Raw genomic sequence first — 13,070 nt, forward strand, 5'->3', positions numbered from 1 at the left:
TATGGGGGGGGGGGGGGAGGCTGTGATTCTTCCCTAATGAACAAGAGAGAGATCCACAGCTTATAATGGGGTCCGTGATTGATCCAAAAAGACACGAGTGTATGTGAAGGCGCTGTGCTCAAAGATCTGTAATTGACTGGATAGCAGTGGGTTTAGAAACTGCTGAAATGTCTCCGGCTGTGATTATATTGAGACAACGAAGTATTATTTTAGAGATTGAAACCCCTCTGTGAGCCAGGCTAAGTTTTACAAATCAGGTTTGTAGAGTCATATGGTTGTCGGGCGAGATCTAATCAACGGGTCAAGTTATTCTTACAAGCATGCCAGCTCGGATGAGACGTAGAAAAGTGTGTGTGGAAGCGCTCAAATTCACGCTAAAAAAATTCTCCGGGCATAAACCACAAACACCTTGTTTCCTGGGCAACATGGAAGCCCGCACGATAGGAAAAGACAGAAGACATACCTACCAGCACCCACGGAGGCGTGCGGAGCGGCCAGCATTTCGAGAGGGTGGCAGTTTAACTCTGTGGTGACGCGGCTAACAGTGCTCAAGGGCTGTTGTGCGCAGCGAAGGTGTGGAAGGAGGAGGTGGAGGAAGAGCCGCAGGTGGAAGGAAGGAAAAGAGGTGGAAGCACAGGCTGGCAAGCCAGCGGACCCAGGCCCGGGCCGGCAGCGGAGCGCCAGCGGCCGGAGTTCGGTCCTCCGGGCGGCAGGGGGCGCCCGCGCGCCCCGCCCCGCCGCGCGCCGCTTCCTGCCCCTCCTCGGCAGGATGTTGCTGCCGCTGCTGCGGGGAAGCTGCCTTCCTCGCTTCTCTGCCGACGGTGTCGGCCGCGGGGACAGCGGCGCGGGGGCCCGGCCGGCGGCGCAGCTGCAGCGCGGGGCCGAGCGCGCGCCGCATGTGTGCATGGATCCGGGGGCCGCGCTGCACAGGCGGGCTGGGGGCGGCGGCCTGGGCGCGGGCTCCCCGGCGCTGTCGGGAGGCCAGGCCCGCCGAAGGAAGCAGCCCCCCCGGCCCGCCGACTTCAAGCTGCAGGTCATCATCATCGGCTCCCGCGGTGTGGGCAAGACCAGCTTGATGGAGCGCTTCACCGACGACACCTTCTGCGAGGCCTGCAAGTCCACCGTGGGTAAGGACGCCGAACCCCGCCGGGCCCGCAGTTCCTCCAGCACAACGGCTTGCCACCCTCCTGGACGGCCCCTTTCCCCTTGGGCGACCTCTTTCTGCCAGCTCCCCAGGACTGACGCTCTCCCCCCCCCGCCCTTTCCCCCCCCCCTGGTTCCGGGCGCCCTCCCTGCCCCAGTCCGCAGCTGCGTGTCCCTGGGCAGCCTCGCCTTTGGGCCTTGGGGGTGAAATTGGGAGGGGAAGACGGGGCGGACATTTCGGATACCTTTCCCAAAGCAGGCGGAGGCGTTCTCCTGGTCTCGCCGACATGCCCTTGAGCCTTTCGGTCCCAGATCCTCTCCTTCACCAACGCCCGTGGCCCTCCCCTTCCGGGGGCCTGGCGTGGAGGGAGCCTGGGAAGCTGGTCGTTGTATGCGGTGGGCCCTCGGGTCCGAGGGAAGCTTTGCCCCGTGCAGCCCAGCCCGGTAGACTCAGGGCAACTCCTGACCCCAGACATTCCTTACCGACGAAAAGGGGAGTGCCGACAGGAAAGTCGACGCTGCTGTAAAAATAGAATATCCAGGCCAAGTAAGTTTTTATCAGCTCGCTTTGCCTTGGAAGTATTTCCGCAAAACGGGGCTTATTTCCAAATATTGAGCCCATCTGATGAAAACTGAAATAATCAGCTTTATAAGTTACCTCTGGACCTTATTAACACCAAGAGGACACCAGAAATTCTTGTTTTAGTTGTACATGGAGGCAGGGGGACTTCAGATAACCTCACTGCCTTCCAGTCGATGCCCGACTCAGCAGCTCTATAGGACAAGGTAGAACTAACTGCATCTGCGGGTTTCCGACACCTTTACAGGAGTAGAAAGTCTTGGATTTACAGTAGAAAGGACTTACAAAGCGTGAGTAATTAACCCAGTAGTACCAGGTCAATGAAGGCAGGACATGAGAAAGCAGTTGTCCAGGTCAGGCAATAGCTGACCCTCAAGAAGACCGAAAGGTGAAACTGCAAGAGCAATTTTTAAATAAAGTCTGGTGTGCAGGACTTGACCTTGGGTTTGGTCAGGTCGTGTAGCTAACAGTTGTTTCTATAAAAAACAAACTAAGGGGATGCCACGGTGGGATGGTTTGTGGAAGGAAAGGGCAGTCATTTCAGTGATAACGATTAAGGATTTCCCCAGGTAAGTTCCAAGAAACGCTCTAGTTTTGTTTTTAGTACTAGGTGTTTAGATTTAAAATGCAGGCTCAAAGGTATCGTTCCGTGTGCTTAGGCAAGCTTTGGAGAGCCCTGGCTGGTCTGCTTGCATATTCTTTTCTCATTTTTGTGCTCAGAGACAACTGGACGACATTTCACTTGCTGTTATTCAGAACGCTCGTCTGCTTTGTAACTAAGGGAGTTTTCCGTAGTGCTTCGCAGTTTTGAGATAAACTGTGATGTAACAACACAGTATTACATTTAAGATTTCTATATTTTAAAGTGTCTTACTGGAATATTAAACCTCAAATTTTTGTATTTTTTAAAATTTGTCTTTGAGAATGTGATTCTTTTCTGTGGTGGTGCTATTCAGATGCCGTTGAGTCAGTTCCAGTTCAATAGACCTTATGTACTTTTTTATTAAAACAGGTGGCTGTGAAAATATTTATATTCCATACAGTTTATTTCTTTTTTAAAAAGCTTAGCCTTGAGGCCATAATATCAAACTTCAGTTGTATAAATATACCTGTATTTCAAATATATCATTCTGAAGTATATAGAGTACACTTTGTTATTACATCATCAAATGAAGCTAATAACTAACTTTTATTCCTCATGTAAGAAAAGTAGGTTAAAAGCAATTTGGAATTGTCCCTCTTTCATGGATCTAAACTTAAGTACACGAGCATGAGAGGTACTGTAGTGTGGTGAGATGAAAGGAAGGCAGGTTACTGTGAGCGCCTGGGTGAGTGGGTGCCGTGCGCAGTGAAGAAGAGGCAGGGTGAAGAGTGTAGCTCACTTTGTGAGAAAGGTTCAGTAGAGGACGTAGGGCATGGACTCTGCAGGACTATGGCTGCGTGGACTCTGGCCTAGAGGCAACTGGAACTGTAAAGACTTTGGCATGAAAAAAAGTAAAATTAATCCAGCACGATAATATAGGACAGTGGTTCTCAGTCTTCCTAATGCCAAGACCCTTTAATACAGTTCTTCATATTGTGATGACTCCCAACCATAAACATTTTTTTGCTACTTTATAACTCTGATTTTGCTACTGTGATGAATCGTAATGTAAATATCTGATATGCAGGATGTATTTTCATTGTTACAAAGTGAACATGAAGCATAGTGATTATAATCACAAAGACAATATAATTATATATTGTGAAATATTTGTTTCTAACCGAGTGGTATCTTGGTTCCCAAGACCATTATCAAATATGTGTTTTCCTATGGTCTTATGCGACCCCTGTGAAAGGGTCTTTCAACACCCCTCCCCCCCAAAAGGGTCACAACCCACAGGTTGAGAACCGCTAACTAGGGTGTGTGGAAATGAGAAACCCAGAAGCAAAACCAGATGGTATACTCATACTCCTTTGTCCACTTTACAACCGAACACACAGACGCACAGCTTTCTAACACCACTACTGCTGTGCAGTTGGATTTTTGTTTCCTCCATATGTAGCCTGTAGTGTTTGGTTCAATACATTGTAATTAATAAATTGATTAAGACACCGTAAGAAAACCTCTTGCACCATTGTCTTCTTTCTCCTCCAAAACAACCAACCAAGCAAAACCCTCTGCCTCTGACTTGCCTTTTCCTTTCCGGGTACATGTATTGTGTGGGGTGTGCTATTGCCCTCTGGAGACTCGATCTCTGTTGTCAGGTGGGCCAGAGCTCCTGGGCACGAGATGTCCGCTTGCTCCGGGCAGGAGTAGAGGTGTAGGTGTGTGGAGTACCAGCACTCTGAGGATTCCTCCTCAGAGGAATGTTGTGAAGGTAAATTCATTCCTCAAGTTCCTTTAGATACGTGCTATCTGAACGTGATGCTGGGTGTATAGTTGATTGTGGTAACCTCACCTAGGTGACTTTGGCTTGAGCCATGTACTCATACGGTCCTTCTGAGACCAGCTTTTCAAGTTTCATCTCCATATCATAATTAGCTCCTACAGAGAAAGAGTCTTCCATACTGTTGTTTTCCCCTGCCCTGTCCCAACTTGCAAGGGCATGCTGTTCTTGACCTCTGGAGCCTGGGAGGCTTCAAACATACCCACACCAAGGGGGGTCATCCAAGTGGTGGCATCATGTAATTAATTGAGAGGCCTAAGTGACTTATTAAAATGAACTATAATAACTTGTAGTTTCTATAAACAAATCTAGTAGAAATCTTAGAAATTTCATATGATGAACCTATTACTGTTTTAAAAAGTTAGAGTGAATGAATTTTTGGTTTTTGTGTTGTTACTTAAATCAGAAGTTGATTTGGTTTTGAAAGATCTAAAATTTGCAAGGTTATGGAAAGCTAAAAAGGTTATTTTAATAATTGACCTACTTAATGGAAACTGTCTAGGTAGGATTAGATTTTGTTGTGAGGGAATCAAGTTACTTAGTATGTGATATGCCTAGCATGATATGACAAGTTCTTTTAAAAGAGTGCAACAGTAGAAAAAGAGTTGGCAGCAGAATTTACAACTAACTTACAGCTGTGTCATAAGCATGTTAATTACTGTGAGTCCTGTGTGTACTGGTGTGTACTCATACATATTGATATGCAAACTCACTGTTATTACTTTTCTAAGTCAGTGGTTCTCAACCTGTGGGTCACAACTACTTTGGGGGTTGAGCGACCCTTTCACATGGGTCACCCAATTCATAACAGTAACAAAATTACAGTTATGAAGTAGCAACGAAAATAATGTTATGGTTAGGGGTTACTACAACAAGAGGAACCTGTATTAAAGGGTTGTGGCCTTAAGGTTGAGAGCCACTGTTCTAAGTTGAGGCTACAGAAATCATTTCTCTGGCAGCTCCTAAGAGCTTGTTCTCACTCCCCACTGTGTAACTACTCCTACTAAAAAAAAAACCAAAAAACTCTAGCTACTATCACATCAATTCTACCTTGTTACAACCCTGTAGGGCAGGGTAGACCTGCCCGGTGAGTTTCTGAGACTAACTTTTTACAGGAGTACAAAGCCTTGTATTTTTCTAGAATCGGCATAAACAGGTAAGTGAGCATTTAAAGGTGTAAATTTCAGGAAAATAATAAATACTAGTAAGGATATAGAAAAATGGGAACTGCTGGTGTGGGTGCGGGGTGGTAGAAATTCTACTCAAAGTTATGTGCTCCAGAGACTTGAAACAGAGGTACAGAGAGACAGATGCACACCAGTGTTCTTTGTGGCCCCATAATACCCAAAATGTGAAAACTCAAATTTCCATCAAAAGGTAAATGGGTAAACTATCGGGTACATGCGTGCATAAAGTGGAATACTACTCAGCTTTAGAGAGAAAGAAAATTCTGAAACATCTTATAGGTGACCTTTGAAAACATTAACTCCACTCTCACTACCATTGGGTCGATTCTGCGTATAGTGACCCGCCAGCACAGGATAGAGCTACCCGTATGGATTTCTGAGACTAACTTGGATGGAGTAGAAAACCTCATCTTTCTCTTGAAAAGTGGTTTCAAACTGCTGGCCTTTCAGTTAGCAGGGCAACGAGTAACCCACTGTGCCACCAAGGTGAAATAAATCAGTCACAGAAGGCAGTGTACGACTTCCTTTGTGTGAAAGGCCTAGACAAATGTATTGACACGAGGTTTTCGTGGTTACTAGGGGTGAGAGGGAGGTAACAAAGGGGAGTCACTGTTTAGGAAGCAGTGACTATATTAGATGGAAAATTTGACAGTGGTTGTGATGACTCACAGTATGTTTAATGCAATTGGTATCACTTAATGTGGAAGGCCGGGTTGATAGAGAAACACATCCAGAAACACATGTGTATAAGAAAGAGTTTTATATCAAGAAGTAATTATATGGAGAGCAAACATCCCAGCCCAGTCCAGATCATGTCCATAAATCCAATACTTGTCCACAAGTCCCTCTTAAGATTCACACAGCCACATGCAGTAATGCAAAATGCAGGAAACAGGCCAGTGGGTGCAGCGTCTTGTGGATCCAGTGGCAGTGGAAGCATCACAGGACTCTGGCAGGTCTCAGTGTGGCGCTCTCCCAACAGGGAGGTAAAGGCAGGGGGGTGTTCCCAGGACCCTCCTTATGAGAAGGCCACAAGGGGAGTTGGTGATAATGCAAAACTTGCGATAGCACTCATTCACTCAGGCAGCAACATGCCTGCCTATGAGAAAGCAAGGTGGGACGTTACAGTCATATATGGTGGTCCTGGGCCACCTTTCATTGAGCCTCCGCAAAGCAAGAGATCCAAACAAAGTCCAGCAATCACCAAATCCATAACCTGGGAGTAGCAGTCATCTGCTTCTCACGCTAGAGTGTTTCAGCCTTATGTCCTTAAACCTGCTACAGGTGAATTTGAGGTAAAGCCAGTTCATTTAGCAGAGTCTCCACATCTAATCCTTGTGTGACCTGCGCCTCTGGTGAGTCCTCTTTGGCCATAGTTCAGGAATGTGAATATTCTTGCTGCCAGAAAAAAAGCATTGTAAACTCAATTATGGCCAATGTAGTTAGGTTAAAATGTAATTTGATCTCTCTTTTGACCCATTTTAAAGTTTCAGTTCATATATTTTTTGCTTGCTTTTTGATTGAGATTCTTCTACGCTTTGTGTAGTCATTTTTGTTTGTTTACTTTCTGTTTGTGTTGTGTGTGAAATCCAGGATAGGTAGATCTATAGAGACAGTAACTGCTGGGGGAGATAGGAGGTGGAAATGAGGCGCTAACAACAATGAGGACAAGGGAAACCTGTTCTGAAGTTGATCGTGGTGACTACACAGATCTTAATATAATTGGACAATTAAATTGATATGTGAAGTATATGCCAGTAAAAGGTGGGTTTTGTTTGTTTGATTGTTTTGCTTTTTAAAGTTTTTCAGATTTACCAAGCAGTTAACAATTACTTTAATACACAGATGACGGGGACCCAAAGCCCATCCATCTGTAGGCAACTGGACATCCCCTATGGAAGGGTCATGGGGAGGAGACGAGCCAGTCAGGGTGCAGTGTAGCAACGATGAAACATACAACTTTGCTCTAGTTCCTAAATGATTCTTTCCCATGCACTATCATGATTCCAGTTCTACCTTTTAAATCTGGCTAGGCCAGAGGATGTACACATGTACACTGGTACAGATAGGAACTGGAAACACAGGGAATCCAGGGCGGATGATCCCTTCAGGACCAGTGGGGAGAGGGGTGGTACCGAGAGGGTGGAGGAAAGGGGGAACCGATTACAAGGATCTACATATAATCTTCCTCCCTGGGGGATGGCCAACAGATAAGTGGGTGAAGGGAGACATCGGACAGTGTAAGATATGACAAAATAATAATTTATAAATTATCAAGGGTTCATGAGGGAGGGGGTAGCGGGGAGGGAGGGGGAAAATGAGCTGATGCCAGGGGCCTAGGCGGAGAGCAAATGTTTTGAGAATGATGGGGCAACAGTGAATGTACAAATGTGCTTTATACAATTGATGCATGTATGGATTGTGATAAGAGTTGTATGAGCCCCCAAAAATAATAGAAGAACTGAAATGTTATTAGAACTCTTTTAAACAACTTTGTTTCTCTGTCGAAATAGAAGTCAGTCTTTTTACTAGTTTTTGTTTTATGTGTAGGCTTTTATTGCATATACATAGTTTTTTGAAATAGTTGTTTTATTTCCACTTTTTGTTTTTTATTTGTACTATAACTTACATAATCTGATATCTTCTGATATAGTATTGCCCAAATATTTTGAACAAAAAGATGTCATTTACTATTTTTAGAGCAACAAATTATTTAAGTAAAAAATAATTTCTCCCCAAAAAACACAAACAAACAAAGATGAGAATGTAAGAGGCAGGGAAACTGAACAACCAGAATGGAAATACTGGAAATGTGTACACATTGAGAAGACTGTAACCAGTGTCACTGAACAATTTGTGTAGAAATTATGTGTTTGCATGTAGATATTCTTTAAATTTAGTTCTGAGAGGTTTACTATTCTCCCTTTGTGTTTGCTTTTTCTTAAAGTTGCAGCTCACTCATTCCCATGGAGTTAATTCTGACTTACAGGTGAGAACCCAGGTGCCCGGCTAGTCGGTCAGTTAGAGCAACACTGTAGGGCATCATAGAACCGTTGCCGTGTTTCAGAGACGGCGCCTCTTTACAGCAGTAGAAGACCTCACTCTTCAGCAGCTTGCGCTTGTGGTTAGCAGCCCAACTTGTAGCCCACTAAGTCACTCACGATTCACTGCCTTCAGGTCAGTGCTGATTCAGCATCCTTAAGTAGAATTGCCTCTGAGTTTCCAAGGTGGTTAAATCTTTATGGGAATAGAAAGTCTTGTCTTAGTCCCCCATAGCAGCTGGTGGTTTTGAACTGTTTAGGTTGCAGTTAGTAACCCAAAATGTAACTATTGTGCTACCAAGGTCCTGAGAATAACTGGATCTAGAAGTTGAAAGTTCTCTGCAGATGCCCTCTGTGAACTTAATTACTAGCCTGGCAGCACCTGTGTTCTCACCGCCTGCCTTCCCCTTTTGCAACAGGCATTTAGATGAGGGCGCGGTACCCAGGTGGAGACAGGAAATACTGGGGAAGCTTGGGATTAGTGGGCTCCGTTTGCTCAGGGACAACAGTTGAGCTGGAGACAACATTTGAGATTTAAGAAATAGATGTGTTTTAGCACTTGCAGAAACTGCTAACAGTAGGTCTGGCTTCTGGTGGTAAAGGGGCATGACTTGTGCCAAGGCTGTCAAGGGATAATTGGCCATTTGTATTTTATTTGAGAAACTTGTTGGAATTTTTCCTAGGAAACCCAAAATGAGCAGCTACTATTGAAATAATTTAAAAAGTGTATTTTATTGTGATCTTCTATTTTCATATGCAGTCTTCCAAACCGTGACTGAAAATCTCAAGTGTTTTATTTGTAGGGAAATTGGGGATAATCATCCGGGATTTTCACTCCCAAGGCCAAACACAGCAGGCCTCTAGTGCAGTTTTATGCCACCTGGAGAGTAACTTGCACAGAAAGATCCTACTGCCAAGATGACGTAACCTGAGGACTTAGGGAAAGGTGTAAGCAAGGAGAGCAGGCAACCTGGTTACATTGTAAATTGAGTAGGTTTATTTAAAGCAAAGTGCTGTACTTGTGCATGGCATATTTGTGGAATAAAATAGCTGTCTTCAAAGAAAGTATTCAGATTTAGCTTAGCTTGATTGAAAAGTGATTTAAAGACCTAGACTTAAGTGCATTCAGTTTTCTTCACGCACACCGTGGGCGTAAGAGTGATCCAGACTGCCTGTTTCTTCTCTGGCTGAAATATGCCAGAAGCAGTCTTTTAACATACTTTCTAACAGTTCAGAAAACAGTGGGTTCCTTTGAGAACTAATAAGTGCAAACTTCTCCACCTTGGTATACGTACGTTATTTTAAACATTTGTTTGAATTTGTAAAGAAGATAGTTGTGTACTAAGCAGATACATTTGGAGAGAGTGTTTATGTAAGAACTGCATCAAGCCATTTAGTTGGGTACAAAGTTAATGCCTGCTTTACCTGGCTCTGGTCCTTTTCAGAAGGGGAAGTGAGTCTTGGAGATAATTATAATAAAGAACTCTAAAAGAGGTAAACTGCTGTTAGACTTCTAAAGGGAAAAGCTTGATTACTCTCCGCTTGTCCCTTTGTCTTACATCTTCGCATTTGGAAAACCAAACAACAAACAAAAAATAGTGCCATTTTTGAATGTGGGTATATTAAAAACAGCTTTAAAATTTCTTACTCCTTAAAACCAAAGTCTAGTTCACAGAAAGCCCTCCCCACATCCCATAAGATCCACTGTCTGTTTCTGATGCTGTGTAATAGTGTCTTCTTAGTTAAAAATATGCAATAGCAACAACTGCAGGTCTGTCAGGCAGGCTTATAATGTAAGTAGCTTGTACATGAAAATTGTCCCCCTCCCATCCAGGAGCTTCAGGATTCTCAAAGCCAGGAGTCAGGCAAAGGAACTAAAAACACAAAACCTTTCCTATGGAGGGAATTCTGACTCATGGAGACCCTTGTGTGTCAGCGTTGAATTGCACCCCTTAGGATTTTCAATGAAATGTTTATTTCATGTTTTTACTTCCTTCTGAAGTGCATCACAGGGTGCCTGTGGGTGGGCTTGAGCCTCTAGTTTGTCAGTTAGCAGCTGAGTATATGGACCTTCAGTCTCACCAGAGGACTCCCCGGTGCAGAAAAGACACAGCTACCACCTTTGAGTGAGTTGGTTTCGACTCACAGCGAGCCTTTATGTGGTTTCAGAGATGGAATCTCGAGGAGAAGACAGCCTCCTTTCTCATGGGGAGCCCTACCGGCCGTGTGGTTCAACACCTAACCCACAGCACTGAAACTCCCCTCACCCACCCCCCACCCCCAAAAACAAAAGATATCTACTGTTGGCGCGTCCATTCCAGCTTCTAGTAGTTGAGAGTAGAGCGATTCATGAGGGCTTCCCAGGCTACATTTTCATAGTGGCAGGCAGCCTCGTCTTCCTCCTGCAGAATTGCTGGTAGGTCTGGATTGCGATTTTCTGCTTGTCAGCCCAACAGTTAACTCCCCGTGCCACCCGTGCTCTCTGCCCAATGACTACATCTCTCCTGGCACAGTGCTGCTTTCATGATGGGGTGGTTTGTTACTTGTTTTCACATGCAATCTTCCACACCATGCCTGGTGGGTGGTAGAACCCTGTCACCTTTGTTGAGAGTAACACACCTGACTGCAATCAAAATTTCACCTAAATGTTTTTACTTAAACACACACACACACACACACACACACACGGGAAAGGGTATGAATTTTGGGATTGGACAAAAAAAATCCTAGATTTTGACCCTACCTCCTCTGCAAGCTATCAGTGCGTTTTTAAGCAAGCTGCTTAACCTTGGTTACCTCATTCATTAAAATAAGAACCATTCAAAAGGATGAGCATTGTCCTACTTCATGGACCTGGAATGAGATATCGTACATAGCTGACTAGTAAAGGCAGTAGAGATGCCAGCTGTGTTCCCTTCTTACACCTTACACTTGAGATGCAGAAACTCTGAGGTGCTGTAAGGTACTCACAGGAAACAAAATCCTTCTCCTTTAGAGATCCAAGAAACTGAAGTGCTTTTAAAAGGTCTCAGTGATACATACTGAAATATGTACAGGTGAGCATGAGATACAAAAATGTAAACACATGACCCAGGTAAAATGCCATTGATAGTCACTAAATGTTGTTGGATCCATCTGAATATTAGTAAATAATATTCTCTGCAGATTTCCCCCCACCCTCTTGTGACCAAGAGCTGGACCTGACACTTGGAGCTTCTCCACCAAGTGTGTCCCAGCCTGAATGCCTTAATCTTATTTTGAGAAATTATTTTATAAGCTTATCCTAGTAATAAAGAATTCATTTTAACATTAAATATGTTTCTTCCTTCCATCCCTCTCCTCCTTTTCTAATTTGTCTTTTAAGTAGCAGTGGAAGTCAAGGGCCCACACTGCCCTGGTTCTCCTGTATGGTATCCTACCTGCAGGCTTACTGGCCTGGGGCAAACTGCTAAGCTCTCTCAGCCTCAGATGTTTTTGTTTTTTCATCTGTAAAATTGACACAGTGATAGTACGTACCTCATTGGATTATTATTCGATCAAATAAGCTACTGTACATAAAGCCTTTAAGGAGGACACACATTTTCCTGGGAAATACCTTAATGGTGTATACTTGGAACTGTAGCCTTTGGTGGACACCCTTCAGCCCCCGCCCCCTGTCCCCCTCTGCCATCTCCCTTGGTAGGAGACCTTGTGGCACTGTGTTCACACTCTGTCTCCCTTGATACAGGTGGTGTGGTGTATGTGTCTTCCCAGCATTATGAGGCTCTCCTTGTGCCTGCATGTGTTACGAGAGCAGAGGTGGCAGAGGGTGGTCACTGTTTGCTGATGAGAGAATATGTCAAGCATGGAACAAAGAACAGAGGCCAAACCTATTCAACGTGAACAGTTGATGAATATTTTTTATTGATTTTTAATATTTTAAAGTGGTGGTATATTAAATAGGGTTCTCTAGGGAAGCAAAACTAGTGTTACTTGCATATTGTGTTAGTATGGGTAGACTAGAGAAACACATTCTTGTGGATCCAGTGGCAGTGGAAGCATCTCAATGCTGGCATAGGTCTCTAGCTCTGAGTGTCTCATCAGCAGGAACAGGAAGGCAGAGAGACTGGGTCTTCCCTCTGGTGAGCTACTTATCTCCATCGCACCTCCAAATGAGGTCATCAAGCTGTAACCTGACTGACAGGCTAGATAGACTCCACCCCTTCGCTCAAGTTGACAGATTATGTAACTGCCACACATGTGGATAGAAAACGATTTATATCAAGAAATTGGTTACACAGAGAAGTACAAAAGTCCAACCCGATCTAAGTCTAGGTCAGATGTGAGCTAGAGGCTTCCTCCTGACTTAGGTAGTTGAGGGCCACACTGTCAAGGCTGTGACCTGACTGACAGATTGGGCCCCACCCCTACGTTCACCCAGGTACAGCAAGTTATAACCATCACAAGTTTACGGTTTCAAGAGTGCCTATTTCTTAAACTAGCAGACTGTTTTACAGGTGCAGTGCTTAGCTTCTACCTCATTGAAGCTTCATGTCACACGTCAGGTAGGCGCTTCCTGGAGACGTAAAGCTATATGATGTGGGTCTGTAAGGGGCAGTTTGTGTTGTGTTTGCTCTTCTCGGGTAAGTCAGCTGTGATACAGGCAGAAGTCTAGCTTCACATTCAATTAAGACATTCTAATGTTCTATTT

At 44.5% G+C, this 13,070-nt stretch overlaps 1 protein-coding gene across 1 annotated transcript in view; it reads left to right on the forward strand.

Moving 5' to 3' along the window:
• The first annotated feature begins 752 nt into the window (after window positions 1-752).
• RAB12 (RAB12, member RAS oncogene family) overlaps window positions 753-13,070 on the forward strand; it is a 43,358-nt gene continuing 31,040 nt past the window's right edge. The window contains exon 1 of the mRNA XM_075532671.1: window positions 753-1,127. Coding sequence (XP_075388786.1) covers window positions 770-1,127 — 358 coding nt within the window. The 5' untranslated portion in view covers window positions 753-769. The remainder of the gene's footprint in view (window positions 1,128-13,070) is intronic.

Source organism: Tenrec ecaudatus, chromosome 15 (genome assembly GCF_050624435.1).
Source record: "Tenrec ecaudatus isolate mTenEca1 chromosome 15, mTenEca1.hap1, whole genome shotgun sequence".
Classification (NCBI taxonomy): Eukaryota; Metazoa; Chordata; class Mammalia; order Afrosoricida; family Tenrecidae; genus Tenrec; species Tenrec ecaudatus.